The 27,871-nt window shown below is 27.4% G+C and overlaps 4 protein-coding genes and 1 long non-coding RNA gene across 9 annotated transcripts in view; 4 read left to right on the top strand and 1 right to left on the bottom strand.

Moving 5' to 3' along the window:
* Positions 1-2,966, top strand: part of LOC115241733 — an 8,418-nt gene extending 5,452 nt beyond the window's left edge. Inside the window, exons 3-9 of the mRNA XM_029817659.1 lie at positions 680-797; positions 882-1,140; positions 1,343-1,462; positions 1,662-1,752; positions 1,947-2,092; positions 2,462-2,594; positions 2,816-2,966. Of these exons, the coding sequence (XP_029673519.1) occupies positions 680-797; positions 882-1,140; positions 1,343-1,462; positions 1,662-1,752; positions 1,947-2,092; positions 2,462-2,594; positions 2,816-2,869 (921 nt within the window). The 3' untranslated portion in view covers positions 2,870-2,966. The remainder of the gene's footprint in view (positions 1-679; positions 798-881; positions 1,141-1,342; positions 1,463-1,661; positions 1,753-1,946; positions 2,093-2,461; positions 2,595-2,815) is intronic.
* Positions 1-27,871, bottom strand: part of LOC115241755 — a 170,292-nt gene that overhangs the window by 105,396 nt on the left and 37,025 nt on the right. The window lies entirely within an intron of this gene.
* The window catches only part of LOC115241730 (mannosyl-oligosaccharide 1,2-alpha-mannosidase IA), a 481,287-nt gene that overhangs the window by 427,726 nt on the left and 25,690 nt on the right, over positions 1-27,871 (top strand). The gene's annotated exons all lie outside the window — the stretch shown is intronic.
* On the top strand, positions 16,014-16,915 carry LOC115241742. Its single transcript, XM_029817670.1, has 3 exons — positions 16,014-16,492; positions 16,617-16,749; positions 16,828-16,915. The coding sequence occupies exons 1-3, from the start codon at positions 16,362-16,364 to the stop codon at positions 16,873-16,875; spliced, it is 312 nt and encodes a 103-aa protein (XP_029673530.1). The 5' UTR covers positions 16,014-16,361; the 3' UTR covers positions 16,876-16,915.
* LOC115241745 overlaps positions 20,773-27,871 on the top strand; it is a 9,962-nt gene continuing 2,863 nt past the window's right edge. The window contains exons 1-7 of the mRNA XM_029817672.1: positions 20,773-20,888; positions 21,077-21,194; positions 21,412-21,673; positions 21,838-21,951; positions 22,115-22,205; positions 22,521-22,558; positions 22,871-23,000. Of these exons, the coding sequence (XP_029673532.1) occupies positions 21,176-21,194; positions 21,412-21,673; positions 21,838-21,951; positions 22,115-22,205; positions 22,521-22,558; positions 22,871-23,000 (654 nt within the window). The 5' untranslated portion in view covers positions 20,773-20,888; positions 21,077-21,175. The remainder of the gene's footprint in view (positions 20,889-21,076; positions 21,195-21,411; positions 21,674-21,837; positions 21,952-22,114; positions 22,206-22,520; positions 22,559-22,870; positions 23,001-27,871) is intronic.

Here is a 27,871-nt window from a genome sequence, read left to right as displayed (position 1 = left end):
GGGGGGGGGGGGGGGGGGAACCTACTGCGTCTATGTATACACTTTCCCATCCATAATAATTGTGGGATGGACTTCGCTTCGCGTTGTAAAGTATATGCGCGGACACAGTGGGTTCCGCCTCCTTCCCTCCCTAAGGAGGGCACCACTTCCGGAAGATATAATCTAACCCAAATCTATTTTCAGTTTTAAAAATAAAGTTGGGTTGTTAAAAGCTGTTAACGAACTGTGAGAAATAGGTGAAATACATTATTGATAAAATATCCATGACCGTGTACCTATCCCGTAAATGTAAACAAACACTTTTTCGTCTGTTCGACAACAAATACAATGTACACTAACTTTACTTTTCCTAATATTACTTTATAATATCTGAGAAAAAAACATTAAAACTGTGAAACTTCAAAATCGCATTTCTCTGGAACCAGAAGAGAGCACCACAAAATTCAAAGCGTGTATTACTTAGGAATGTACCCTCTATAATATATGTAAAAATGAAAACGATCCGTGAGAGAGGTGTAAGTTAATCCGAACATTTATCAAGTTTAATTCTTGATTTGTAAATGCGCGATGAAGATACGGATCTTTATAGCAAGAGAGTTGAAAATGCACTGCCATTTTCTATTACAAAGGATGATCAAGTTTATTCAGGCATCTGAGTTTTTTTACTTCTCGTGAATAGATAAAATATCTCATGGATCATGTAGAACAAGATTGGAATATGCTTAAAGATAAAAAGGAATTGAAGATCATAGAGAAATACACTCACATTGGAAGTATGTGCACCTTGGGTTTTACAAGTAAGAAATAAATGTACGTAACTTACTGACTTTTAACAAACGCGATACACAATTGTACTTAAAATCATCTTTTCATTATTTCAGTAATCGGTTTTGTGGCTGTATTAATTAATTTGTCCTTATCATTCGTACCAATCATCCTCGATATTTTTGTGCCACTAAATCACTCGCGTCCACGACAAATTTTGTTTCCGGGAGGATTTATCGATCAGCAAAAGCATTTTTATGTCATTTTTTTGCATTTTAATATTACTTTAAGCATAATGCTCATTACTTTGATTGGCACCGAATCGTTGTATGTAATGTACGTACAACATGCTTGCGGAATGTTTCAAATTGTCAGGTAATAAAATAAACCAATATCTTCCGCATTTTTGATATATTTTAGTCATGTATTGCATATTTAATGTATATAGATTATTATATATTTTATTTTAATTATGCTTTTTATGTTTTTGATATTTTATTTTAATTCGAATTTTTTAATTAATCAGAATACATATATCGCATAAATTTTTTACAATACGCGATCACTATTTTCGCAGTTATCGAATGAATCAAGCGTTTGACAACAAGCTTTTACAAATTTGCACGCCTGAAAAGCGAACAACCATCGTTTGTAGAGGGATAATCGAAGCTGTATACCTTCACAAAAGAGTTCTCGAGTCAGTACAATGCATTTTATTACTAATTTAAAACAACAATATTTTTTTATCAAATTAATATACTGTCATAGTATTGAATCTCTATAACAATATGTCATAAAACTCAAAAACCTCTCGAAAATTCACGCAGAATCAAAAACAGCGCGCAAAAATTTTACACCGATGGCGATGATCAATTTAGTTTTTCTTTCTCTTCAAGGTTTTCCGAATTCCTATGGTCTACCTTGGCGATATCATATAGCATTTTGCTTGTATTCGGTATTACATCTCTTCTCATTAATCTTTTCTACGTGAGTAATACCTACAAAAAATTTTTTTACATGTTCGTTTGTTTTTTTCTTTAAGCATATTCAATGTGGCCGAAACTATGAATATTATATTGATAATGATCAATTATATATTTGAAAAATATTATCTTTTATAATAATTTTTTTATTAGCATTTGCAGCGCTAATATTTCCTTCTAAATTTGTATCTATTCCAGCTTTTTCAAGCAGTACTATTTATGAAGGAGACAAACGATGTAATAATTTCAATTTTATTTAACTTCGGTCATTTTTTTTATTTATTCTTGGGTAACTACATTGGTCAAATTTTAATAGATCATAGCGCTGGTATCTTTGAGAACACGTAAGTAAAGATAAACTTTGAATATATTTCGAAATTCGAAAAATCGATAAAAATTTCTGAAAAGGATTTCTATAAACATATTTAAATCTTACAATGCACCGAAGATTATAGCGCAATAAACGATTAAAATTACGATAAGGATATAAATACTTAGTAATATCAATAAAATATCTTAACAATTGAACACGCTAAATTAGAATTTCACTAAAAATATATGTTATATATGTATATGCGTTCTATATATTGTATAACTATATAATGCCAAAAGAACATTGAAAAATAATTTTATATTGTGCTAATATACTCGTATAATATGAAATATCAATCGTGAATTTGAGATGAAAATTGATATTCAGGCATAACTTTTAGATATATCGCGCGATGGTATGGTGCTCCTTTGCAAGCACAAAGATTATTGCCGATTATAATGCAAAGAAGTATGAGAAGTTGCAAAATGGTTGTAGGCGGTATGTTTGTTCCATCGTTCGAAGGCTTCGCAGCGGTAAATGTTACGACATATTAACAACGTTACTGTATATTAATGTTAATAACATTACTATATATTGACATTATTATATATTAGTACTTACAATTAAAATACTTTTTTCTTAAACACTCTTTTTCTCTGCCTGAACTAACTTTCAATAATTCGTACTTATTAAGAAGATTCATAAAAACCATCGAATATAATCTTCCTTCTATAATGTAAATCTTGAATTTCAGCTTATGAGCACAACTCTGTCATACTTTACAGTACTTTGGTCGGTACAGGAGTAATGCTGTTAAGCGATGACAATTTATGACATAAATCATAGTTATACTAATCAGTAGAATTACTTTAGTATAATAAAATAGAATTGGATCTATATTTATCATATCCTATAAAAAAATTATGAAGAAAGAAAATATAAATTAATCGTCAGTATTAATAAACAATGATTACACATCAATTATTCGCGTTCTCTCTCTCTCTCTTTCTCTTTCCTCCTCTATTTTTATTATTTATTAGAGTTAGATGTTTTTTAATATCATTATAATTGATAATGAATAGTGCAGTTATCCATTTCTAACTAGTTTTACGTCAACGAGTATGCTAAATATATATATTTTTATAAACAAATGTTGATTTATGGAACGTTATCGCGAATCTTGTTTTATTAAATAAAAATATTGCCTATTTCTTATGTAGAACTTTACTTACCAGTATTTTACGATATGTGATATGTACGCGATCATTAATCTCTCTATAAATCTATGTGTTCTGATATTTTGATCACATCGATTCAATTTTTACGCAGAATAGTAATCAAGAAATATTCTCTTTAACGGGGATATATTAAATTTATGAACGTGTATACACTATTGTATCTCTACTGTATTGTTATCTCCTGCTATGACATAATTAGATCGAGTATGAAACGGACTATCTGACTGCTCGAATAAAAGTGTAGAATTCCGCTCAAACGAAAGCTTTATCGCGCTTGCGTCAACTTGAATAAGAGACATCATCAAGAAAATTAAAGATTAGCTATAGGTAGGAAACTGGAAATGTTCGTATATTATCTTTTCCGATGAAAAATGCAAGTAATATTTGCAATTATTAAAGTTTCTCTCTTTCTTTTTCCTCGGTGAATACAATAATGAATCATAAATAATAATACGCACGTAGAACGATAACCGTAATTTCGGCAAATTGAAGGAAGGAGAAAATTGCGAGCTCTCACTAAAATATTACAGAATTATATCCTTGCTCAACATCTTTGTACAAACACTACTGTTTCGACCATCGTCGAAGATGGATTTCGACGGAAGTAAATATTATGAGCTTAATCGCATACTTTTGCTATCGATTGGTTTGTGGCCGTACGATAAATCAATATTCAAACTAATCAAAATGTTAACGTTGCCTAGTTTTTTTATAACTTGCAGCGCGGCAATGGTACGAACAGGATAAATTTAAATTGTGCAGATCTTCTCTATATTTACATTTTAAAAGCTTTCTCTCACATTTATAATTATATTCTTATTATCTTGAAAAATTTTCAATTCTGTGATTTCACGAATTTAAATTGCGCAATAGTTCCATTGCTTTTATATTTCACATATAAATGTTATATTATATTATCGTTGTCTTATGCCTATTACACGAAATTTGCCGCTTATAGATTGCGAAGATAATCACATCGAGAAATGATATGGAAGTTATGCTAAGAGTCATGTCGCTCGCGGTTCCTAGTATAATTGTTATTGTGAAATATATCACCTTTTTACTACTTCCTGCAAGTGTAAGTATACAATATGATTGTACTGTGATTTTCTTGAGACCCGCTAATGCTTTCTTTAAAAAATTAGAGTAAGTTGCGCATATTCACATACATCTTGCTCTTTAACTTACAAACATATGACACGTTTTTAATTGTCTCACTAAATATGTAACTTATTTGTTATAAGAGTAAATAAGATTGTTATGAAGGTAAGCATCATGTTCATTATTATTCATTATTTTTTGTCGAACAAATATGCCGCGATTATAGATAAAGAAGCTCATGAAATTGGTCCAGAATGATTGGAATATTTTAAAAGATGCGAGGGAACTCGAAATAATACAAAAATATGCAAATCTTGGGCGATTATGCACAATAATATTTTCAGGTACATGACAAATTAACATTGTGGATAATAAATAAAACTAGGCTATATATATATTTAACAAGTTTTTATCGTGTGTGAATAGAAGCTTAATATAAATACTACATAGAAAGCATATATATTTTGTCTCTGCAATCACATTTGTAATTATAAATTTATGTATAATTATAGTATTCGGATATGCATGCGCATTTGGTGTATTAATATCCGTATATATCCCGAATATTCTTGACGTTGTGGTGCCGTTAAATTATTCTCGCAAACAAAAACTTCCGGCCGAAGTTGAATATTTTATCGACGAACAAAAATACTTTTATCTTATATTCTATCATATATACGTAACAATAATCTTAAGTATAACTACAGTATTAGCTACGGAAACGCTATACGTATCGTACGTTCACCATGCTTGTGGAATGTTTAAGATTGCCAGGTAAGGAGATGCGAAAAAGCAATCCTGATAAAAAAGAAACTTTTTATCATCGTATCTATTTTACAATGTTTGGAAATTTCTTTTTTCATATAGTTATCGATTACAACATGTCTTCGACCAAGATGCTCTACACGTTTCCTCTTTCGTACGAAATATGACGATTCGTACGAAAATAATCGCCGCGATAGAGATTCACAAGAGAGCTCTCGAGTTGGTATACGCGTTTAGTTTAAAGCTATCGACAAATTACATCTATGCTTCTCATAACATACAAATATTCGTATAGAATATATCCATAATTCACGCTACGCAAAGAAAAGAAAATCTTATTTCGCACCAAAGTCATATCGTTTATTATGATGGGTCTTTTTCAATCCCATGTTACTAATTATAACGCGAAATAAATTTTACGTCGAGCAATTTCTATTGTTAAAGGTTTTACGACTATTTGTGGTCCAAACTAGCACTCTCCTATTTTATCCTGATACTGATAGGAGTGGGATCACTAAGTATTAATTTATTTCGCGTGAGTAACAAATGTCAATGTGACTAATAGAATCTTTCTACATTGATCAATATTTCGTTTGAAAAGCAACGGTGTCTTTTGGCGTGCCATAGATTTTTCAGGCGATCGTTGTAGTAAAGAATAGCAACGAGTTGTTGATGTCCAGTATATGTGTTCTTGCTCATCTGGTTTACATTTTCTGTGGCAACTATGCTGGACAAGTTTTCATAGATCACAGTATGGAAATTCATGAAAATGTGTGAGTACAAACGCATGATATTGTACCGGCAATAATAGAGATATATAATTATTTATCTTTTTTTTTTTATTGATATTTTCTTTCCGCTTTGTAAATTATAAGATTATCAGAGTTAATTTTTTAAGAAATAATCATTGGAGTATTTTTTTTGGCAAATGTTTTTTTTCGATAAGCGCGATTTATATCGCTTTTTGAATTTTAATTCAATATTCATATACGGTTAACACTGTTACATATTTAAGAAGTTGAAATAAAATCGCGCATATGTGTAAGATGCGCACAGTAAACCATAGTAACTACACCTATAGTAAACTATAGATGCTTTGTGTTAATTTCCAGGTATGATACCGAGTGGTACCGCGTACCTCTACGAGAGCAAAAATTAATGTTATTTATTCTACATCGAAGCATGCACAGTTGCAAATTGATTACCGGTGGCACTTTTGTCTTATCGTTAGAAGGATTTACTACGGTAAACAACGGTCATCGTGACATATTAACGCGTTTTTTTTTTACGGTAACATTAGTGTATCTCGTTACAGCTTCTCGCCACATCGATATCTTATTTTACGGTATTATTATCTGTCCAGTAGTGACAGCGGCAATCGCGAAAATAGAACTGTGCTTGTGCGTTAATTTTTTCGCATACCTCCCAATGATCACATGCCATTGGCCTGTCTACACAAATCGACTATTTCTTCATGGCAAATATTTCACTCGATCTATAAACTAAATCGATATCATATCAATATAAACGTTTATTGTACGCGTTTGTGTATTATTTTAAAGTTTATGTTAAACTAGTAAAATCTTTGCGATGGTATAACAAAAATATTGTTGTTTTATTGTGCTTCTCTCGCTATATTGTTTGAGTGCTATTTTAAAAAACAATAACACTCGCACAAAATCTTTTATGATTTGTAATTTTATGATATACGTTATCATAATCAGATTACTCACGCTTATTGATAATTAATACTATTGCTTACTCGATCAATATCAATTATTCTGCAACATATTGCAATACTAGCGCCGAAGGAATTATTACACATTGTAAAACGCACCCGCTGACTGTTCGCGCAACACTGAACCTTCATCTATGTAGATCAACTTCATAGACGAACTACGCTTGCGCCGACACAAAATAGAAATAAAAAGAATATTTACGATATTATATCCTGAGAGCTATACCAATGATTGATCGCTTGCAGACCATTTTAATAATTTGTTTTTTATCCGTAATAGCAACCCAACTTGCTGCCGAAATGATCGGTATAAAAAAAAATTGAGCTTTAGTTCTCTTTTTTCATTAAATGATTATAAACAAAGATAAGAAACAAAGATATTTCCAGTACTTTATGAAATGGATTTCAGCGGTGATCATTACTATAAGCTTAATCGTATTTTTTTGTCAGCTATTGGCCTGTGGCCGCATCGTTATATTATATTGCGGCAACTTCAAGGCATCATATCATCGTTTATTTTGATATCAGTAATAATTCCTCAGGTATGTGATAATCATGTCTCTGTAGATCAACATCTTGTTAATTGTGTATTTATTCTGTAAATCTTATTGAATTTATTTTTAATTGTTACAAATACAATGTAGATGTTTATATCGGGAACTTATATCATCATAAAAATTCTCTTGTTTAACCATTTTGTTAAATCGTTTCTTAAACGGTTACGATATATATAAATATTTTTAGTTAACAAAATTAATCACGACAAGATATAATATGGATGTTGTTTTAAGAGTTCTATCGTCTGCTTTACCATTCATGTTATTTACTGTAAAATATGTGACTTTTTATTTCGTCGCTGAGGATGTAAGTACAGAAATAGTATTTATTAATAATTATTCTGGATTATTAATCTCTCTCTATCTCTCTCTCTCTCTCTCCCTCTCTCTCTCTCTTTCTCTCTATAAATGTCATAATGAGAAGCTTCAATGTAATTTAATTTTATAACTTCCAAATTTTTTTTTAAATTTTTATTTTCTATTTTTTCTTAATTTTTTTCATGTTACATGAGATAATTGCTATCAAAAACTATATTATTTTTTCGCTTATTATCAATGATAGATAAAGAAATTAATGCAAGAAATTCAGAATGACTGGAATGCCTTGAAAAATAATAATGAACTGGAGATAATTCATCGATACGCGAAAGCAGCAAAATTATCTACTATATATTTAGCAAGTAAATGATTATTTTGATATTATATAAGAGTTAATAAATATTGCATTTTTTATATAGTTAATATTATTATATACTTAATATTATATTAATTGGAAAAATTGTTTGATCGGCAGAGTATTCCACTACGCAATATTTCAATAACGTACTCTGGATATTAATTAGAGTAAAAGAATCTTAATATTAAGATCACAAATTATGGTCAAACATAATTTTACAAGCAATCACAATCGGTCAACGGTATCACGTAGAGTTTGCACGCTCTAGACTCACTCTGCGTACATACACACGCACCTGTTAGCTGTTATTGATTTTTACAGCTCACCTGATATTGATTTTCACTACTGGCTGTATTTTGTGGTTTCTTATGTGTAGGTATACTGTATCAATCAGTTGATTATGACAAGATAATTACTAATAGAAAATGTTAATTGTTACATGTAAACTATTCAATATATTTTTTTTAATGAAAATTTTGACAATTTTGACAATTATATTAAAAAATTATTCACTTAAATGTTGAATCGAAATTTATAGAATAAAATTTATTTTCGCGCGCACGTTACAAAGGTGATTCAAACATAAACTAGATTTTTGGTATAAAAATTTATTAATGAAAGTCTCGCTTATATTTGAATCATCTATATGATCAAAAAATAGAAATTAAAATATTTTTTTCTACAAAATTTTTACATTTCGAAGAAATTGAAATATTATATAATTTTAATAAATTAATGACAATAAATCAAACAACGTGATTTTTCCGGCACAATTTAATTTAATTTTCCTGGTTTATTAAAATTATAAAATATTTGATACATTAATATTACATAATTTTTCTTCTCGGAATGTAAAAATTTGGAAAAAAGAAATATAATAATAAAAAAACAAATTATAGAATTTATTTTTTTGATTAAAACAAATATTAGAATGTTAAAATTCGATTAAAGCAAAGATAAATTTTATTCTTGGGATAAATATTGGATTTAACAATTTTTGTTAAATCGAAAGCAATTAATAAACTATACAATATAATTAATAAACTATACAATTTTTTATTAAAAACGGATTAAATAACTTATGTATACATTTAACATATATATCTATATATATATCGTATAAACTAATATCACTTAAGTTGTGAAAATCAATAACAGTCGATAGACCAGTATGCGTGTAAGTATGGTGGTGGACTTGAGCGTGCAAATTGTACGCAATATCATTGACTCACTGTAATCGCTTATAATTCGAAAATTATTGTGGCCTCGATATTTTCGTATTAGAATTTTGCGATTCTAATTAAGCTTTAGAATATGCTTTAGAATATGTATTAAAAGATTGTACGGTAGTAATAAAACACCCGTATAAATTAAAATTATATATTTAATATTATAATATTATAATATTATAATATTATATACAATATAGTTAATATTATGGTTATACGGGTGTTTTATTACTACCGTACAATCTTTTAATACATATTCTAAAGCATATTCTAAAGCTTAATTAGAATCGCAAAATTCTAATACGAAAATATCGAGGCCACAATAATTTTCGAATTATAAGCGATTACAGTGAGTCAATGATATTGCGTACAATTTGCACGCTCAAGTCCACCACCATACTTACACGCATACTGGTCTATCGACTGTTATTGATTTTCACAACTTAAGTGATATTAGTTTATACGATATATATATAGATATATATGTTAAATGTATACATAAGTTATTTAATCCGTTTTTAATAAAAAATTGTATAGTTTATTAATTATATTGTATAGTTTATTAATTGCTTTCGATTTAACAAAAATTGTTAAATCCAATATTTATCCCAAGAATAAAATTTATCTTTGCTTTAATCGAATTTTAACATTCTAATATTTGTTTTAATCAAAAAAATAAATTCTATAATTTGTTTTTTTATTATTATATTTCTTTTTTCCAAATTTTTACATTCCGAGAAGAAAAATTATGTAATATTAATGTATCAAATATTTTATAATTTTAATAAACCAGGAAAATTAAATTAAATTGTGCCGGAAAAATCACGTTGTTTGATTTATTGTCATTAATTTATTAAAATTATATAATATTTCAATTTCTTCGAAATGTAAAAATTTTGTAGAAAAAAATATTTTAATTTCTATTTTTTGATCATATAGATGATTCAAATATAAGCGAGACTTTCATTAATAAATTTTTATACCAAAAATCTAGTTTATGTTTGAATCACCTTTGTAACGTGCGCGCGAAAATAAATTTTATTCTATAAATTTCGATTCAACATTTAAGTGAATAATTTTTTAATATAATTGTCAAAATTGTCAAAATTTTCATTAAAAAAAATATATTGAATAGTTTACATGTAACAATTAACATTTTCTATTAGTAATTATCTTGTCATAATCAACTGATTGATACAGTATACCTACACATAAGAAACCACAAAATACAGCCAGTAGTGAAAATCAATATCAGGTGAGCTGTAAAAATCAATAACAGCTAACAGGTGCGTGTGTATGTACGCAGAGTGAGTCTAGAGCGTGCAAACTCTACGTGATACCGTTGACCGATTGTGATTGCTTGTAAAATTATGTTTGACCATAATTTGTGATCTTAATATTAAGATTCTTTTACTCTAATTAATATCCAGAGTACGTTATTGAAATATTGCGTAGTGGAATACTCTGCCGATCAAACAATTTTTCCAATTTGATAGAATCATCATAATACTGATAGCAACATCCCGTATTTCATTTTCCTGATATATATTTAATATATATATATATATATTTTTATTCTTCAATGATTTCAGCATTGATTTATATATGTATAACCATGGTTATTTGCATTCAGTATGTACCAAGTTTTCTCAACATCATAGCGTCACGAAACAAATCTCGGCGAGTCGAGTTATTATTTCAAGTCGAATATTTTGTCGATCACGAAAAATATTATCACACAATCCAATTTCATTTAGAGATAGGATTAATCCTTGCCGCGATAACAATTCTATCTACCGAATCATTTTGTTTATCACTTGCCATACACGCATTTGGAATGTTTAAAATAGCTAGGTACATATATATGACATATCCTTTTAATCGTGCAACTTGACGATATTTCATACATTTTGTTTCTGCAGTTTTCGGATGGAGCATATAATTGATGAAAATGCATCGAATATATCCATGAAGAAACATTGTACCTTTTATCACAATATAGTAGTTGCTGTAAATGGTCATAGGAGAGCAATTGAGTCAGTATTGTAAATACTGTTTATATTTTAATGTTTTAAAGAATATTGTTTCATTTATTTGCATACTGTTTTCGCATTTTATTTTAAAAATATATAATTAAGCTAAATTAAAAGTAGAAGTAATATACTTTTAATTTAGAATTTTGTATTACTAATTACATTAATAATTTACTTTTTTTTTAATGTATTAATACAGGTAAAGTAATAATGACGATAACATGAATAGTTATAGCTACATTTAGCTAATTTTCATTATTTTTTGTTTTATAGTTTTATGTAATTATAATTATGTTCAACAAAAAAGTTAATTAATGTTAATTTTTCTCAATTCCGTATGTAGATGGTTTGTGATTTTTAATAGAATGTATAAATGATATGTATTTAGACTTTCTATAAATTATTTCATTACAAAAATATATTTACAATTCTTCATATAAACAAATATAAAAAAAATTTCAATTTTTTAAAGATTTTCTGAAATGGTTAAGTCAATTTTTGCGATACCCTATTTGGCTTTAATTTTACTTGGAGTGACTTCAACAAGCGTGAATTTATTTCTGGTAAAACAGTTATTCTTGTTAAAAAATAAAAATAAATCCTGCATTATAACAGCAAAAAGTAAATAGATTTTTTGATAAGCTATTTTTTGGCAGTTTTTCCAAATAGTGACATCGCCGAACACAATGAGTGACATAATTAGATCTATTATATTTGTTGTTTGTCATTATACCTATATGTTTGTTGCTAATTATGCTGGACAGAAATTTATAGATCACGACGCAGATGTCTACAAAAACATGTAGGTAACGCAAATAATGCAACGATATATAGTCATATGTATAATATTTCTTTGAAATTATTAAAGATGCAACATACAATGGTACAATGCTCCTTTGCGAATGCAGAAACGGATATTATTTATTATGCAAAAAGCCATAAAAAGTTATCACGTAGATGTTGGTGGCTTATACAGCCCATCATTACAAGGTTTCACATCGGTAATATCGGAAAATATCTGTAAATTATACAACTTTAATTTTTATCAAGGATATAAAATGAATTATTTATTCTAGCTGGCGAGTGCATCACTCTCTTATTTTACGGTGCTCTGTTCAATGAGAAAATAAGAGATCTAATTTAAAACGAAGAAAATTAGTGTAGAAAGTATATGCCTATTAAAATATTATCAAGTTTCTGTAATGTTTTGGCATAAAGTTCGAGATAACAAAAATGAAATTGTCAATTAAAAAATACTATTCTCGAATATATTTTAGTGTTTATATGTACTACATATACACGCACGCATATTTTCTGCATGTTTTTTAACATACAACACACACACATACAACATTTTTATGCACAATAATGGTACAATATCGACTCACGTTATTCAAAACATTTTACATGCTATTTATCATTTACGTGCTTATTATTATGAATCGAGCTTCCTAACTGCAAGACAATGAACGAAAAATGTGTTTCACACCACATATAATTGCACAAATATGTGTAAAAAGCTTAGTATATTGAAATTGAATATCATCAAGATATTTTCAATATTTAATAAATACCGGTAAAAATTTGGGTTATAATACTAACAAAATTTTTAGTCTGAACTTTACAGACGCAAAATATTTCAATAAGCATCATGTTGCGTCGTTGACTATCCACATAAATGTAAGCTTCTCCAGAATAACACTTTGTTTCGTTTCTCATTGCGCTTGCGCGTGAAAAAAAGAGAAAAATAGAAAATATTGATATGCAAAGTATAACTGAAAGTTATAATAATTTTTATTATTTATCATTATTATCCTTAATGGAATAAGCGTATCTATAAGTAGATATCTACGGACATTCATATAGGTTCTCTTCGGAAAAACGTATCGCGCAGCGTCTTATTATCTTATTGCCCATTTATTTGCATAGATATAAACATATCTTAGAAATTCAGAAGTTAGATAAACAGAAGAGTTGAACAAAAGATAATTACGAAAACCAGCGGTACGAAGGGAAAAAAGCTTTTGTAGACTATCTGCATGTTCAGTGATATTTGTCGTCCAAATGGAGTTGGAACAATATTATATACTGCATCGGATTCTTTTATCGCCAATCGGTCTTTGGCCATATGATAATTTCAAAGTCAGACGATTTCGTTTCATACTGACGTTATTGATATTGGTATTATTTACTAGTACTCAGGTATCTGCTTTACAGTAATCTATATTACTAATATATATAATCCTACGATGCGGGGACGAATATTCTCACATTGTACTTCACTGTAATAGTACTGATATGCAGTGGTAAATTTTTTTTTCGCCTTTCTGTACTTTAAAATGATGTTGTTCTTTGTTTCTGCTATATGTTCTATTGTTAAATATTGTTCGAATATTACTACTGTTATAATATTTTCAGTTGATGAAATTATTTGTCTCAAAATACAACTTGGATCTTCTTGTACAAATATTACCTTTCAATATTGTTTTAATAGGATTCTCTTTGAAATATGTCACAGTTTATGCTATGATAAAAAATGTAAGAATGATTTAATTTATAATATATAATTTGTTATGTATAATAATATTTATCATATTTGCTAGAGTAGATAAAAGAATTCCAGGAACGTCGTCAGAGTAATTGGGACGCTTTGGCAGACAATCGAGAGATCGAGATAATACGCAAACAAGCGATCATTGGAAGATTATTTACGATAATTATAGCAAGTAAATGCCGAATATATATACTTAATTACTTGTTTCCTAATTAAAATTGTTTGTGATAATTATTATTAAATTATTGTATATGACTCAAAATTTAAAAATCAAACAATCGTTTTTTACAACTTTGGACATATATTTAGAAAACAACTAAATTTTTTAAATAAAAATATACACATTGAATTACTAACTGCCGATGATATATTACATAAACTTATAATATTTTTATACTAATTTAACTGTAATTTATTGCAAATTGCAATATATAATATGTGTATATTGTACATGTTCTATTTCTAATATGCACAAAGGATATATTTTAGATTTATCAAATCAATTTTAATTATATTTTATATACAGATTTTTAATCATACATCAAATTTTTTTAAGTATGTGTACGTGTGTACATGCATATATCATGTGAGATAATTGTGTTAGATAATCAGGAATATCTAAATTATAATTGTTCAAGGATAAGAGAAGGACTTTTTAAAATCTCATTTTTTGTTTGAATGCAATTTTTTAATTTTTTATTTGAGCTTTTGGTTTAAAAAAAAAAATATTTAATATTGAAAATTAAAACTTTTTTATAAATGATAATTTCTCATGTAAATGGTAATTTCTCATTAAAATCAACTTCAAATTAATTTCAAGTTTTGATCATACAATTCATAAATAAAAAAATAAGTGATTGAACTTAAACATTCGACAAAATGTCTTAAATGTTATTTTTATAAATACCAATTGTCTTATTTCTAAAAGATAATCTACACATGAAAATATAGATTTTATTTAATTTTATTTAAAAATTGCGCTAGTTATATTTTATAACTGCAGCATTTGTCATAATTAATAATTTGTTTATAAAAAAGCTATTATTATTTAATTAAATATTAATGATATTTTAATTACATTTCAGTGTTGGTATATAGTATATCGTCCTTCTTGTTTTTTATGCAATATATTCCAATCTTATTCGATATTGTAGTACCTTTGAATGAATCTCGTCCGCGTGAACTCATGTTTCCGGCAGAATATTTTATCGATCAACAGAAATACTTTCCTATCATAACAATACACACAGGAATTGGACTTTTCCTTGTAGCAACTAGTGGAATAGCTACCGAATCATTCTCATTTGCAAATGCATTACATGCCTTCGGACTATTTAAAGTTGCTAGGTACGTGCAATTATTTTGCTTAGTAAAGGTATGTTTATTTCGTTAATTTATTTGTATTTCTATTAGAGATTTAATAGCTGAATTTGTCTAAATTAGCAATATTCTGTCTCTTTTAAACTTGATACTAATTATGATTAATATTTTCACTTTCTCTCACAAGATGCCCGATTTGTTAGCTTTATTAAAGATTAATTTTGTTTACTAGTATATTATTTAATTTTTGTTTCTATTATATAATATGCCATCAATATTTAATAAAATAATACAGCTTTCTAGAAGATATTATTATTATCAATAATTATGTATCAATCTTGCTTAAATTCATAATATGGTTATATCTATTAATATATGACATCTGAATTTTTTCAGTTATCGTATAAAACATATATTACGCAAAACTGATTTGCAGATGTGTATAACTAAACAATATATTATATCTCGTCATAGAATAATCGCTGCAGTGGATTTCCATAGAAGAGCAATTGAGTTAGTACATTTATTTAAATTAAAATCGCTTCATGTAGACAAATATATACGAAATTTCAAAATTATTTTTCTGCTACTTATATACATATATAATTTATTTAATTATTGTAATTATATATATATATATAAATCTCATCTATACATTAATTTATATTTAACCTATACTATACACAACATTAATTTTATGCAATTTAAATGTGATTCTGTATTTGTATGCATATATTTTAAAGTAATATACTTGAATTAAAAACTATATTAATTTTAAAAAAGTTATTATTATTAACACATATTGAGGATATGATGACGACGAATGTTTTATTTTATAAGATATTCTGAATTATTAAAAGCAAGTTTTGGGCAAATGTATTTAATTCTTTTTGTGATACTGGTGTGTTCGGCAAGTATCAATTTATTAAATGTGAGTAATACAACATTTATAAAATATAAATACAACATTTAAAAAATTTTAGTTAGTAATATTTTTCATTAATTTTTGAAAAAATAATTTGTAATATTCAAAACAATAAATTTCTTTCAAAAACATTGACGCGCTATTGTTTGCAGTTTTCTCGAACAATGATGACAGAAAAAATATTAGATATGATTAAATCTCTCATGTTCATATTCTTATATGTTACATGTTTGACTATGGCTAATTATGCTGGTCAGAAATTTATTGATTGTGATACGCATGTTTATCGAACCATGTAAGTGTATAGTACAATTATTATTATGATATTTTTCTCTACAACAGCTTGGATTCTTTTTTAAATTGTGTAATTCATATTATTGCAAGTATGTAATGTTTAGAATACTTTTGCAATTGTATAGATGTAATACGAAATGGTATAATGCTCCGTTAAAAACACAAAAATTAATATTCTTCTTGATACAAAAGACTACAAAATGCTATAAAGTTGATGCCGGTGGTATGTTTAGTCCGTGTTTCGAAGGTTTAGCCACAGTAAGAAATTTTGTTAAAAAATGGAATATATCGATTCGCATTAATCGATTAGCTGCTATAAAAGATCCTCTGTTTTAGGGTCTCAGTATGACGATTTCTTATTTCATGGTTCTTTCCGCCACATAATTATAGCATCTGATATTATATAAAAGGCACTTCTATTTTGTTGTTATTTTAGAGATATATGATATAGATATTAAATAGATTATTATATTTTCAATAATTATCATATAATTATAATAATATAATATATATATATGTATATATCAATATATATGTATGTATATATATATAATCACCAATAAAATCGATAAATTGGCGAACTTATTCAAATTTAAATTTAAATTTAAATTTAAAATATTTTGTTCTTTGTTATTTATACTATTAACTCATTTTGCTATTTTAATTTGTTGCAATATTTATGCATTTGCCATTGTTATATATTGTATACATTACACTTATTATATGCATCTCTTTTTCTCTCTGTCCCTTTCTTTTTCCACTCTCTTTTTGCTATGAGTAATAAATTAAAAAATTGTCAAGTTATTGTAATGTTTTGGCATAAAGTTCGAGATGACAAAAATGAAATTGTCGAATAAAAAATACTATTCTCGAATATATTCTAGTATTTATATGTACTACACACGCGCGCACGCATTATTTTCTGCATGTTGTTTAGTATACAGCATACGTTTTCAAATTCTTAGGTACAATAATGGTACGGTATATCTATTCATGTTATTCAAAACATTTTACATGCCATTTATCATTTAGGTGCTTACTATTACGATTTGAGGTTTCTAACTGAGCCCAGTTAGTGAGTCTCATTGAGTATAATTAACGATGCAATATATCGCCTGTTGTTTGACGCATAAATAAACACACTCTCTCGAAAAGGACTACACTATTTTGTACCGCATTACACTATAACAAATCATTAGACAGGTAAAAATCCGATGTTATTAAAACATACTATGTAACTGTGAATTTAAGCGTTAACATCTATTTTTTCAGCGGAGTGGATATGTTATATCCTCGTCTCGGAATAAATCGTTTTCTTTTCTTTTTCTTCTTGTTTTTACTAATCGATTATATTTTCTTTTTTTTGTGGATCTAGACATCTTAAAAGTTTAAAGTTCCAAACATTACATTCGAAACTGCGTTATAAATATTAATATATAATTATTAATAATTGCTTACTGTTACGATTTGATCACTCCTGCAGTCAGTGTAATCACTCCTCTGTCCTTATTATCATAAACTTTAGAAACATAAAATATATGGATCACAGATATCATAATACATTGTGTTTAATCTGCTGCATATGGAAGAAATACATCTTACCAACATGTACATCTTACCAACATTTTCTGTTCTCTACTGCGCGTGCGTTGGGAGAAGGAGGGGACAAGGAAGATAAGAAACCTTAATATACATGTAATCATGCATAACAGCAAATTGCGATAATTCAATAGTTATCATCCATTTGCATAACAGAGCAGAGATATAGTCGCTCTTTCGAGAGGAATATATTTCGAAAAATATTCTATATAATATTCTCTTCTATATTATTTTGTATCATATATTCTTTTAATGCGGATTCAAGCTCTTCATAAATTCCAAATGCCAAATAAAACTTTTATCTTTACTATCCATACAACGACGAAGTATTATGATTATAGAAAAATTGAGAATAAAATGCTAGAAAAAATAATTATAAGAACGGAAGCGGAGTAGGAAAAGGGGAAAACTTCTATAGACTACAAGTAGTCATTGTCAGTAACGCTTCGATAGTTGCTTAAGATGGAGTTCCACGAGGAGAAATACTATAAGCTCAATTATATTCTTTTAGCATCGATTGGACTCTGGCCATACCATAATTCCAGCATCAATCAGATTCAAGTTGTATTATCATTATTAATATACATAACATTTATGACATATCAGGTATCTATATTGATCTAATTTGAAGTCGTTGTGTACACTGTGTACACTTAATTTTGAAACATTATTCGTATACATATGTTTTATAGATTATATTATATATGTTTTATAAATTCTCATATATATATTATTTTTCTGTATATTTCTTTTGTATATTTTTATTTGTGTGAATTTTATATATACACACGCGCATATATATATATATATATATATATATTCATTATAAACAAATACCAGAATTGGGAAGTAATATGTTTCAAAAAAGTAACTTTTGATCTACCTTTTCAGTAACTAGTAACGAATTTAACAATCTGAATCGTGAATTAGCGTATTACATCAGGATTTTGAAATCTCAAAGTTATAGGGGCATTGCAAAAAAAGCAATTTTGATCATATTTGTAAAGTTATTAAAAGAAAAAAATTAGGGAAATCTTTTTTTATTTATATTTATAGAATTTGTAGATCTCTTAAAAAAAAAGTTTTCATTGCAATGTTTCTGAAAAAAGTTTTTTCAGATTATGATATTAAGATTCAAAATTGTTATCAAATTGTTACACACTTTACATCGATAGCGATATCAATATCAAAAATATATCGCTTTTGCTATATTTGAATGTAAAAAAATGTTTAACAAATTTTATGTGTTTTTATATATATATATATATATATATATATATAATTTGCATCAACAATTATATTATTATTACTTACAGTTAATACAAATATTCGTTGCGAAATATACTTTTGATATTCTTTTGGAAGTGTTATCATTCGATTTTTTGATTATGGCATGGATTGCCAAATATATTACTTTTTATGCTGTGATGAAAAATGTAAGTTTAACAATAATTTAATCTGAAATTGATTATCATGTGCATATTTATCATACATGCTAATAGATAAAAAAATTCCAAGAACATATTCATGATAATTGGAGCATTTTGACGGATGATCGAGAGATCGATATAATGCGCAAATATGCTAACAATGGAAAATGGTTTACAATAATTATAGCAAGTAAGTGCGGAATAAATTTTTAATTACTCGCTTTTAATTGATTTTGAGTTATCTATCTACGTATTCGGAACACAGCTTAAAAATAATACGATGATTTTTACAATGTTACAATATATAAATTTTGATATAATATAAATAAACCAATGTGATCATAAAAACCGGAAATATATAGCAATCGATTTCGAATAACAATAAGCTATGCGCTTGTTCGAATTTTTAACTTACATTATAGTAACACAGTTTTCATCAAAATTTGATATTAATTATCATGAATAATTGCGAAAATTACATCAAGATCAATTATTATGCTTCTAATACGATCAATATATTAGTTTAGAAATATAAATATTTATAATTCTATTTAATTTGATATAAAATAAAAAGAAACTTAATTTGCGCGCATTTGCTTATGATGTGTTTGACTATCTTCTAATTTAATAAAATTTCCTAAATTCCAGCGTTGGTTTATTTCGGAATTCTCACCTACATTTCAATACAATATATACCAGGCTTACTTGATATCACATTGCCATTGAACGAGTCTCGTCCGCGCAAACTTCTTACTCAAATGGAATATTTTGTTGATCAACAAAAATACTTTCATGTCTTAGCAATGTACATAAATATTATGATATTTCTTTCAGCGACCACTGGTATAGCTACTGAATCATTTTCATTAATAAACGCAGTACACGCTTTTGGAATGTTTAAAATTGCTAGGTAAATTGTAAGTGAAATAATATTTATTTTTAAATAATTTTTTTATTAGTTTTATTTATTTTCATTTTATTTTAAGTTATATTAAATTATATTAACAGTTGTCTTTTTGTCTAATTAAGGGGATCCCAAAGGGTCTGTTTTACCGATAAAAACTTTATTTTGCAAAATCTTTTTTTTGATTATAGATATCAAAAAATCCTTTTCCACAATTAAAGTATACATAATAACGGAGATAAAATATATAAAGATGTAGTAATAAATACACACATATGCGATGAATGACTATTGTTTGTTACAAAACGATTTATCACTAAAAAATTATATATATATTTTTTTAGATAGGAAAAATCATAACGAGCGTATCTGATTTGGAATCTTTTCTTCAAATCTTTTCATTTGTTGTACCTTGTCTAGTGTTCTCTCTGAAATATTCCACATTTTGTATAAAATCTAAGGATGTAAGTTAATTTACTTTATTATATTACATATAAAAATATTCTAGTCAAAATTTCAAGGATTAATATTTTATGTAATAGTTATATTTAACAATTTCCGTGTGTTTGTGCTTATTATTTTACTTAATAAATAAGAGAGAGAAATATAAAAATAACTTAAAAATATCATGATTTATTATTGATAATGGTAGATAAGGAAAATACATGAGCAAATAAAATATCATTGGAATACGACAAAGTGCAAAGAGGAATTAAAAATCTTACAGCGATTCACCAAGATCGGATATCTGATGACAATTCTTATAGGAAGTAAGAATTTTTTTGTGAACTCTTCAGTATCTATGTTGAATATTAAATTTAAATTCTTTTCGGTTTTTTTTTTATAAAACTAATTGAAAAAAAAAAAAGGAAGATTATTTACTTTTTCAATTTTTTTGCTAAATTGAGATTCATTGTATTATCATTTTTTCGCATTTTGCTGATAAATAATTTATCTTTGTCTTTGATTTAATCGATATTTTTTCAGCCTTGTTCTATTCATCCATATACATATTCCTAATGATGCAAATTTCACCAAAATTCCTTGATATAGTGGCGCCCTTGAACGAATCACGACCGTACGAACTTTTAGCTATAGCCACGTTTTTCTTTGATCAAGAAAAATATTTTGTTCCAATATTTATGCATATGACAGTGGCGCTTTCAGTAGAAATAACTATAATAGTGGCCACAGAAACAATATGCTTGACATGTATGCAACACGCTTGTGCTCTATTCAAAATTGCCAGGTAACGATCGGAATAGAAAAATTGAATAAAATTTGTTCGCAAAAACTGAATTTCGCAACTGAGACAGGATATACATACAATAAGGCGTTATGGTTAACTTTTCGTTAATCTTATATTACAGCATATTTTTAGCAATTATTAACGTGCGTGCTTTATTCCTGCAGTTTTCGCATAGAGCATGCATTTGATTGCGAAATACACATCTCTGTCGCAGAGAAAAATACGACGTATTACACGAATATAATCAATGCGATAATCATTCACAATCGAGCTATCAAGTACGTAACTATGTATCATTGATATTTTATGATTATTTAATTATATTAAAAAATCTCAGTACAGAAAAAAATCTTGAATTAAATTTTAATGAAACGATTAAGAAATAAACAATACACGATTAATATGCAATTAATAAGAGCTAACGCTAGAATATTGTTGAAGGTTTTTCGAATTTCTTAATTCCCACTTTGAAGTATCTTATTTCATATTGCTTGTGTTAGGTGTATGTTCTTTAAGTATCAATCTGTTTCGTGTAAGTATTATGCTAATTATAACTGATACGCGCTGAATTCATTATTGCAATATATTATATGTTAAAAATAAAAAAATTTATCTAGTATAATAATAAAGCACATCTTCTAACTTTAAACATCTGCATTTTTCCGTTAACATAATATTTTTATCGTAAAATACATTAACAGATATAATGAAAAATTATTACTTTAAAGTGTTTTTTCACCAGCTTGCTTTAGCAGGGTTTAAGGAAAAAATGGAAGAGTTAGTTGCGATTGGACTACTAGTCATTTGCCACTTCTTTTACATGTTTATAAATAATTTTGTGGCACAGAGAATAACAAATTGCAGTGCCGAGATATTCTATAAAACGTTAGTATCATTAAATTAGAATAATGTTTTATTATTTATCAGTAGTTCGCTATGATAGAAGTTTTTGCACTAGCAATTTTGTATTATTGATAACAAGCATAGTTTTCAAATTAACAAAAACTATGTGAATAAAGTAGGTACGTGCAAATCTTACGATATAATTGTTTGAAAATATTGTTATATTGCATATATTGATATTATAGGCTTGCAATTTTTGATTTTATTTAATTAAATTAAATGGCATTTCGTATTAAAGAATATTTTGTATAAAAAAAATAATGATATCAAACATTATGGTTATTTTATTTTTAGATGCGAGTTGCCTTGGTATACTGTCTCTATTCAATGTCAAAAACTACTTCAATTTATAATGCAACGAAGCATAAAAAATAGTAAATTTACATTGTTTATAATGGATGCATCGCTTGAACGCTTTGCTTCGGTAAGCATTATGTACGAAAAACTTATGTTCAAGAATATTAAAATTATAACAATATATAATGTATAGATTAAGTATAATATTCTTTTGGCAATATTTACTTAAAATTTATAAATTGCAATAATTTTGTGCCGCATACAATAGAATTACAATAATGCATATCTAATATATAATATTATATATAAAACAATTTTAGCCATGTTAATAATTTATTTAAATAAATAAGTATATTTATTGTAATATATTTGATTTTTTTTTTTTTTTTTAATCAAAATGCAGTCGATGTGATGTATGTTTGAAAATTAAATTTGCTATCAATATACATTATTTGCGATACTATCTAAATTTAATAAATTTTATTAATTATTTAATAATAATAATAATAATAGAACATACTGATTATAATAAAATGTTTCCTATTTTAGCTCGTGAGCGTCTCTATGTCTTATTTCACGGTTTTTTGGTCAATACATTAAGATTTCTATGGATAATGTGCATAATTATACAAAGACGAAAGTTCTGTTGAAAACAACTATCCAACGTTAGTCAATGATCGAAATACAAAATCACAAGTAACGAAAGAATCATGATTCACTTGCTGAAATAGTCAAATCAGCATCTTAGAATTCACTATGTAGCATGATTATATATACTAAATATACTTGTCACACAAAATAATTTATAAATCTTTATTTATCATTTTATGTGTAATACTATTATTATTTGATCTCCGTTTTTTTCCGTAGATACAGAAAATCAAAGAAATTTCAACAGTGATTCGATAGATTTTAAGTGTTATAATATGTATCAAAAATTATTTCATTATTCACGTTTGTTGCCTATAAAAAATAATGAATTATACAAAAATATGTTTTTTTTTTTTTTTTTTTTTTTTTTATTTTAAAAAACATTAATTAATTCACACACGAAAATGTATACAGCATTTTTGTATGATAAAGTTTTTTCTAGAGGAAAAAAAAAGAAATATATATATATATATATTTCTTTTTTCACGAGAAAAATATCACATATATAATACATGTATATCATATCAGTAACAGCCAAATAATCGAACTTCTATTTGAATTTATAAATGAAAAGATGAAATGTGATACACGAATCTATCAGCTTATTTAACATAAAAACAATTGATTCACTTGCACGTCAAGAAAATGTATAATATATTGGAAATAATGTTAAGAGAAAATATAAAATACTAAAAATATATATAGAACACGGAGAATAAAATATTAAAAATAAAATATGTGAAACGAAAGAAAATTTCTATCTCTACAATTCGTACTAGTTTTATATCTACCGCGGTAAAGGTATACCAGAGCATTTACATTCTTTTTTTTTTATACTAGGTAGATGCAGTTTCTATGTCCCCATTTATTCTATTCACACTAATGTCATTAAAAACATCGTGTGGAAAAAAATGCGAAGAAGGGCTTCCGGGTATTTTAAAACAGAAAGACAAAGGGAGAAGAAATTGCACGCGGATTGTATCGTTTCCATGAGCATAATACACAAAGAATAAAATCCGTCAATCGCGTTCGTATTAGAATAGGAATTAATGCTTGGTTAGTCAAACATTAATTATGAGGCAATATTTTTAGAGGAGAATAAACACATTATCGCTTAATTATATCGTCCTTTGGTATTCTTCTGACAGAATTGTAAGATTAATTAATTCTGTAAAACGGAACACATATTGCAATATTATATGACACTATGAGGCCAGTTTACTAGAAACAACATGCAGTAATTTAGTACGTCTCATAACGCAACTAAAGAGTTGCGTTAATAATCTAGAAGTTTACTAATTAATTTTCGAACTGTGAATTTGTCAAACATGTTATTCCGATGATACACCGGTGAACATTTGCGATATTCTGACAATTATAATTGCACAGCAAAAGCTTCTCAGAAATAGTCGTATGATATTAATTTGCGCTATTTCGGTATACACATCATGTGGAAAGCATTGCAACGTAGAAATGAAGAGATTGAAAATGCGTGGAAGCGACATTGCAATCGCGCTTGTATCGATCGAACATAAAAGAGAAACATCATCAAATGAAAAGAAATAATCACTTACACATACATTATAAATAATTTGTTCATATCGACGATGCTTTAATGTGGACATTAAGTCAAACATAAACTAAAGCTGCAATTTGCGCTAATTACTCGATAGTTTTGTAATTTCAATACTAGTACAATTTCACAATTTCGATATTAAAGCGATATTAGCACATTTGCAAGCGCGAAAACAATGAAAATGCAAGATATTATAATAGACAATAAAGCATGCTATATATCATGAGTATATAGAAGAAAATAGAAAGAGAGGAAAAGAGAGAAGTTTTTATAAAGAAGTGTGGCACAAACGTCCGCGACACTTGCACCAAAATGATCTGCAGCGGATAGTTACTATACGATTAATCAAATTTTGTTATTAATTGATTCTGTTACCGGTTTATAATCGTGCCAAAGATCTAGTTTCAGGTTTTAATAATTCCATTTGTTTTCATAATTCTTGCAACAAATAGGATTTCTAATATAAACTTGATGATACTTTAATTAGAATTATCATATGTAATTTGAACAATTTTAAAGCCATTGCAAAATTATTTTAGCCAGAAAAACCGATTGTATATTAACATGAAAGTCAAAATAATAGGAGAAATAATATTCATCACTTTGAGTTTGCGATTTTCATTACAGAATTTAATGTGGATCTTCTTCTAAAGATTTTCGCATATACTATTCCATAACTAAGCTATTTGTTAAAGTGCAATGTTCTTTGTTTAAAAAGTTACGAAAAAGTAAATTAATTGATACCAAACGTAGATTATTATAAGTAACCATGTAAAATAATACAGTATTTTACTAAACGAATCAAGCATTAATTTTAATGACGTCGAGATGTAATATATTGCATTTCAGCTGTTGTACAGAACAAGCATTGCATAGGGAAATTGCACGAGGTATACTATCTACTGCTGAAGAGAAATATCGATAATATGTCGGGGGATAATCAGTGCAGTCAATATGCATTGAAGAGCGACCGAGTTCGTAACTGTCGAATCATTAATTTAATCGAAAACATTAATTTTATTACACAGTCACATTGCATTGCTTACAGTAATTTTACATCGATATGAAATATAAAACTTTTCGCACAAAAAACCGTGCGAAAATCAATACATGTAATTTTCAACATAAATATCCGTATTTATTTTATGCATATCGTTCTTCGAGGTTTATCGAAATGAAGGCATTTTAAGTGAGCGTATTTCTTTTCACTGCCAATGTGCGCTCGTTAAGCATTAATCTTTATTTGAGTAATATATACTTACTAATTTAATAATGAGCCTGAGAGCCTAAAGAGTCGAATGTTACAAACGCAATACTTGCGTACATTTTATAGTATTCGTAGCTGCAAAGTCTATATTCCTCACAAAGCGAACTGACCCCGTCTGTGTGTTGATCACAGCTCTCTCGACTGATAATGACCGAGGAATCACAAAATAATCACTAACCTTGTCTTTGTTCTTGGACATTTTTGATACATATTCTTCTACAACTAGGACAGGAAGTGATCAATCATAGTGGCGATGTCTTTTATAGAACATGAATAACGTTTCCGCCGTTAAATAGATTCGCTATAGTAATGTCCCAGCACTAGTATGATATTATTTTATCAAATATTCAAATATTCCACCTTTGATTGTCTAGAATAAAATTTCTATTTTAGCTTTCATATTTTATATATTAATCTATTTATATCAGGGATGCCGCTTTTATATTTTATATATTAATCTATTTATATCAAGTATATCGCTTTCATATTTTATATATTAATCTATTTATATCAAGCATATCGCTTTCATATTTTACATATTAATCTATTTATATTAATTTTATTTATATATATTTATATTAATTTATATTAATATATTATCATATATTAATCCAGTTTTTTTGTACGTAATCCAAAATAGGATCTCACAATATTCACCAAGCACACACGTCACTTAATTTCGATGATTATAATCGTATAGCGATGTTTCTTAAATTACTCCTTTATAACGTTAACACGTTAGCGCTATTTCAGCACCGCCAGAAAAGCAACCGTAACGTATCGCGTCTCGAATAGGAATGAAGAGATATCAAAAATATGCGAATGCGACTCTGTAACTGCGCTTGCGTCAATCGAATATGCGTCGAGGGAGAAATATCAAATGCATACAGTGAAGGAAATGATATTTAATCGGTTTATTGTGCCGGAGAGACTAATAATTTCGTCCAACGTTCTATTGTAGATATAGACAGTAGAGCTATATAAGATATAAGATAATACTATAATTTGCATCTAGATTATTATAAGAATTTGTACGATATCAGCACATTATTTCGAATGCGCAGAAATACGGAATTGTAATATGCAATCGAAATGCCGAATCTAAGAGATGACTGGAGGAATGAGGTTCAGCACAAACGTGTCACAATGTTTGAACCGAAATGGCAGGATTGCATGGCGAATAGTTACTACACGATAAATAGAATTCTGTTACTATGTGTTGGTTTGTGGCCGTATCAAAACTCTAGTTTCAGGCATATTGTAATAGCATTTACGACTGTAATACTTATATCGAGCGTAGTAGTTCAGGTATGACAATATCTTCTCTCTTATAGCTAATATGTATATCCGATTAATTAATTTTCTTTGTAAATAATATTTAATATAAAAATTAGAAACAAAATACGTATGCTATAAAGCGGAATATATTACTAATCTTATAAAATGGGTAACACATTTCTCTCATAATCGTTACAATAATATATATACAAAGTTTTTTAATTAA

The sequence above is a fragment of the Formica exsecta genome, unplaced genomic scaffold (assembly GCF_003651465.1).
Source record: "Formica exsecta isolate Colony F162 unplaced genomic scaffold, ASM365146v1 scaffold51, whole genome shotgun sequence".
Lineage (NCBI taxonomy): Eukaryota > Metazoa > Arthropoda > Insecta > Hymenoptera > Formicidae > Formica > Formica exsecta.
The sequence above is the reverse complement of the archived record's forward strand: the minus strand, read 5'-3'. Positions and strand labels throughout refer to the sequence as shown.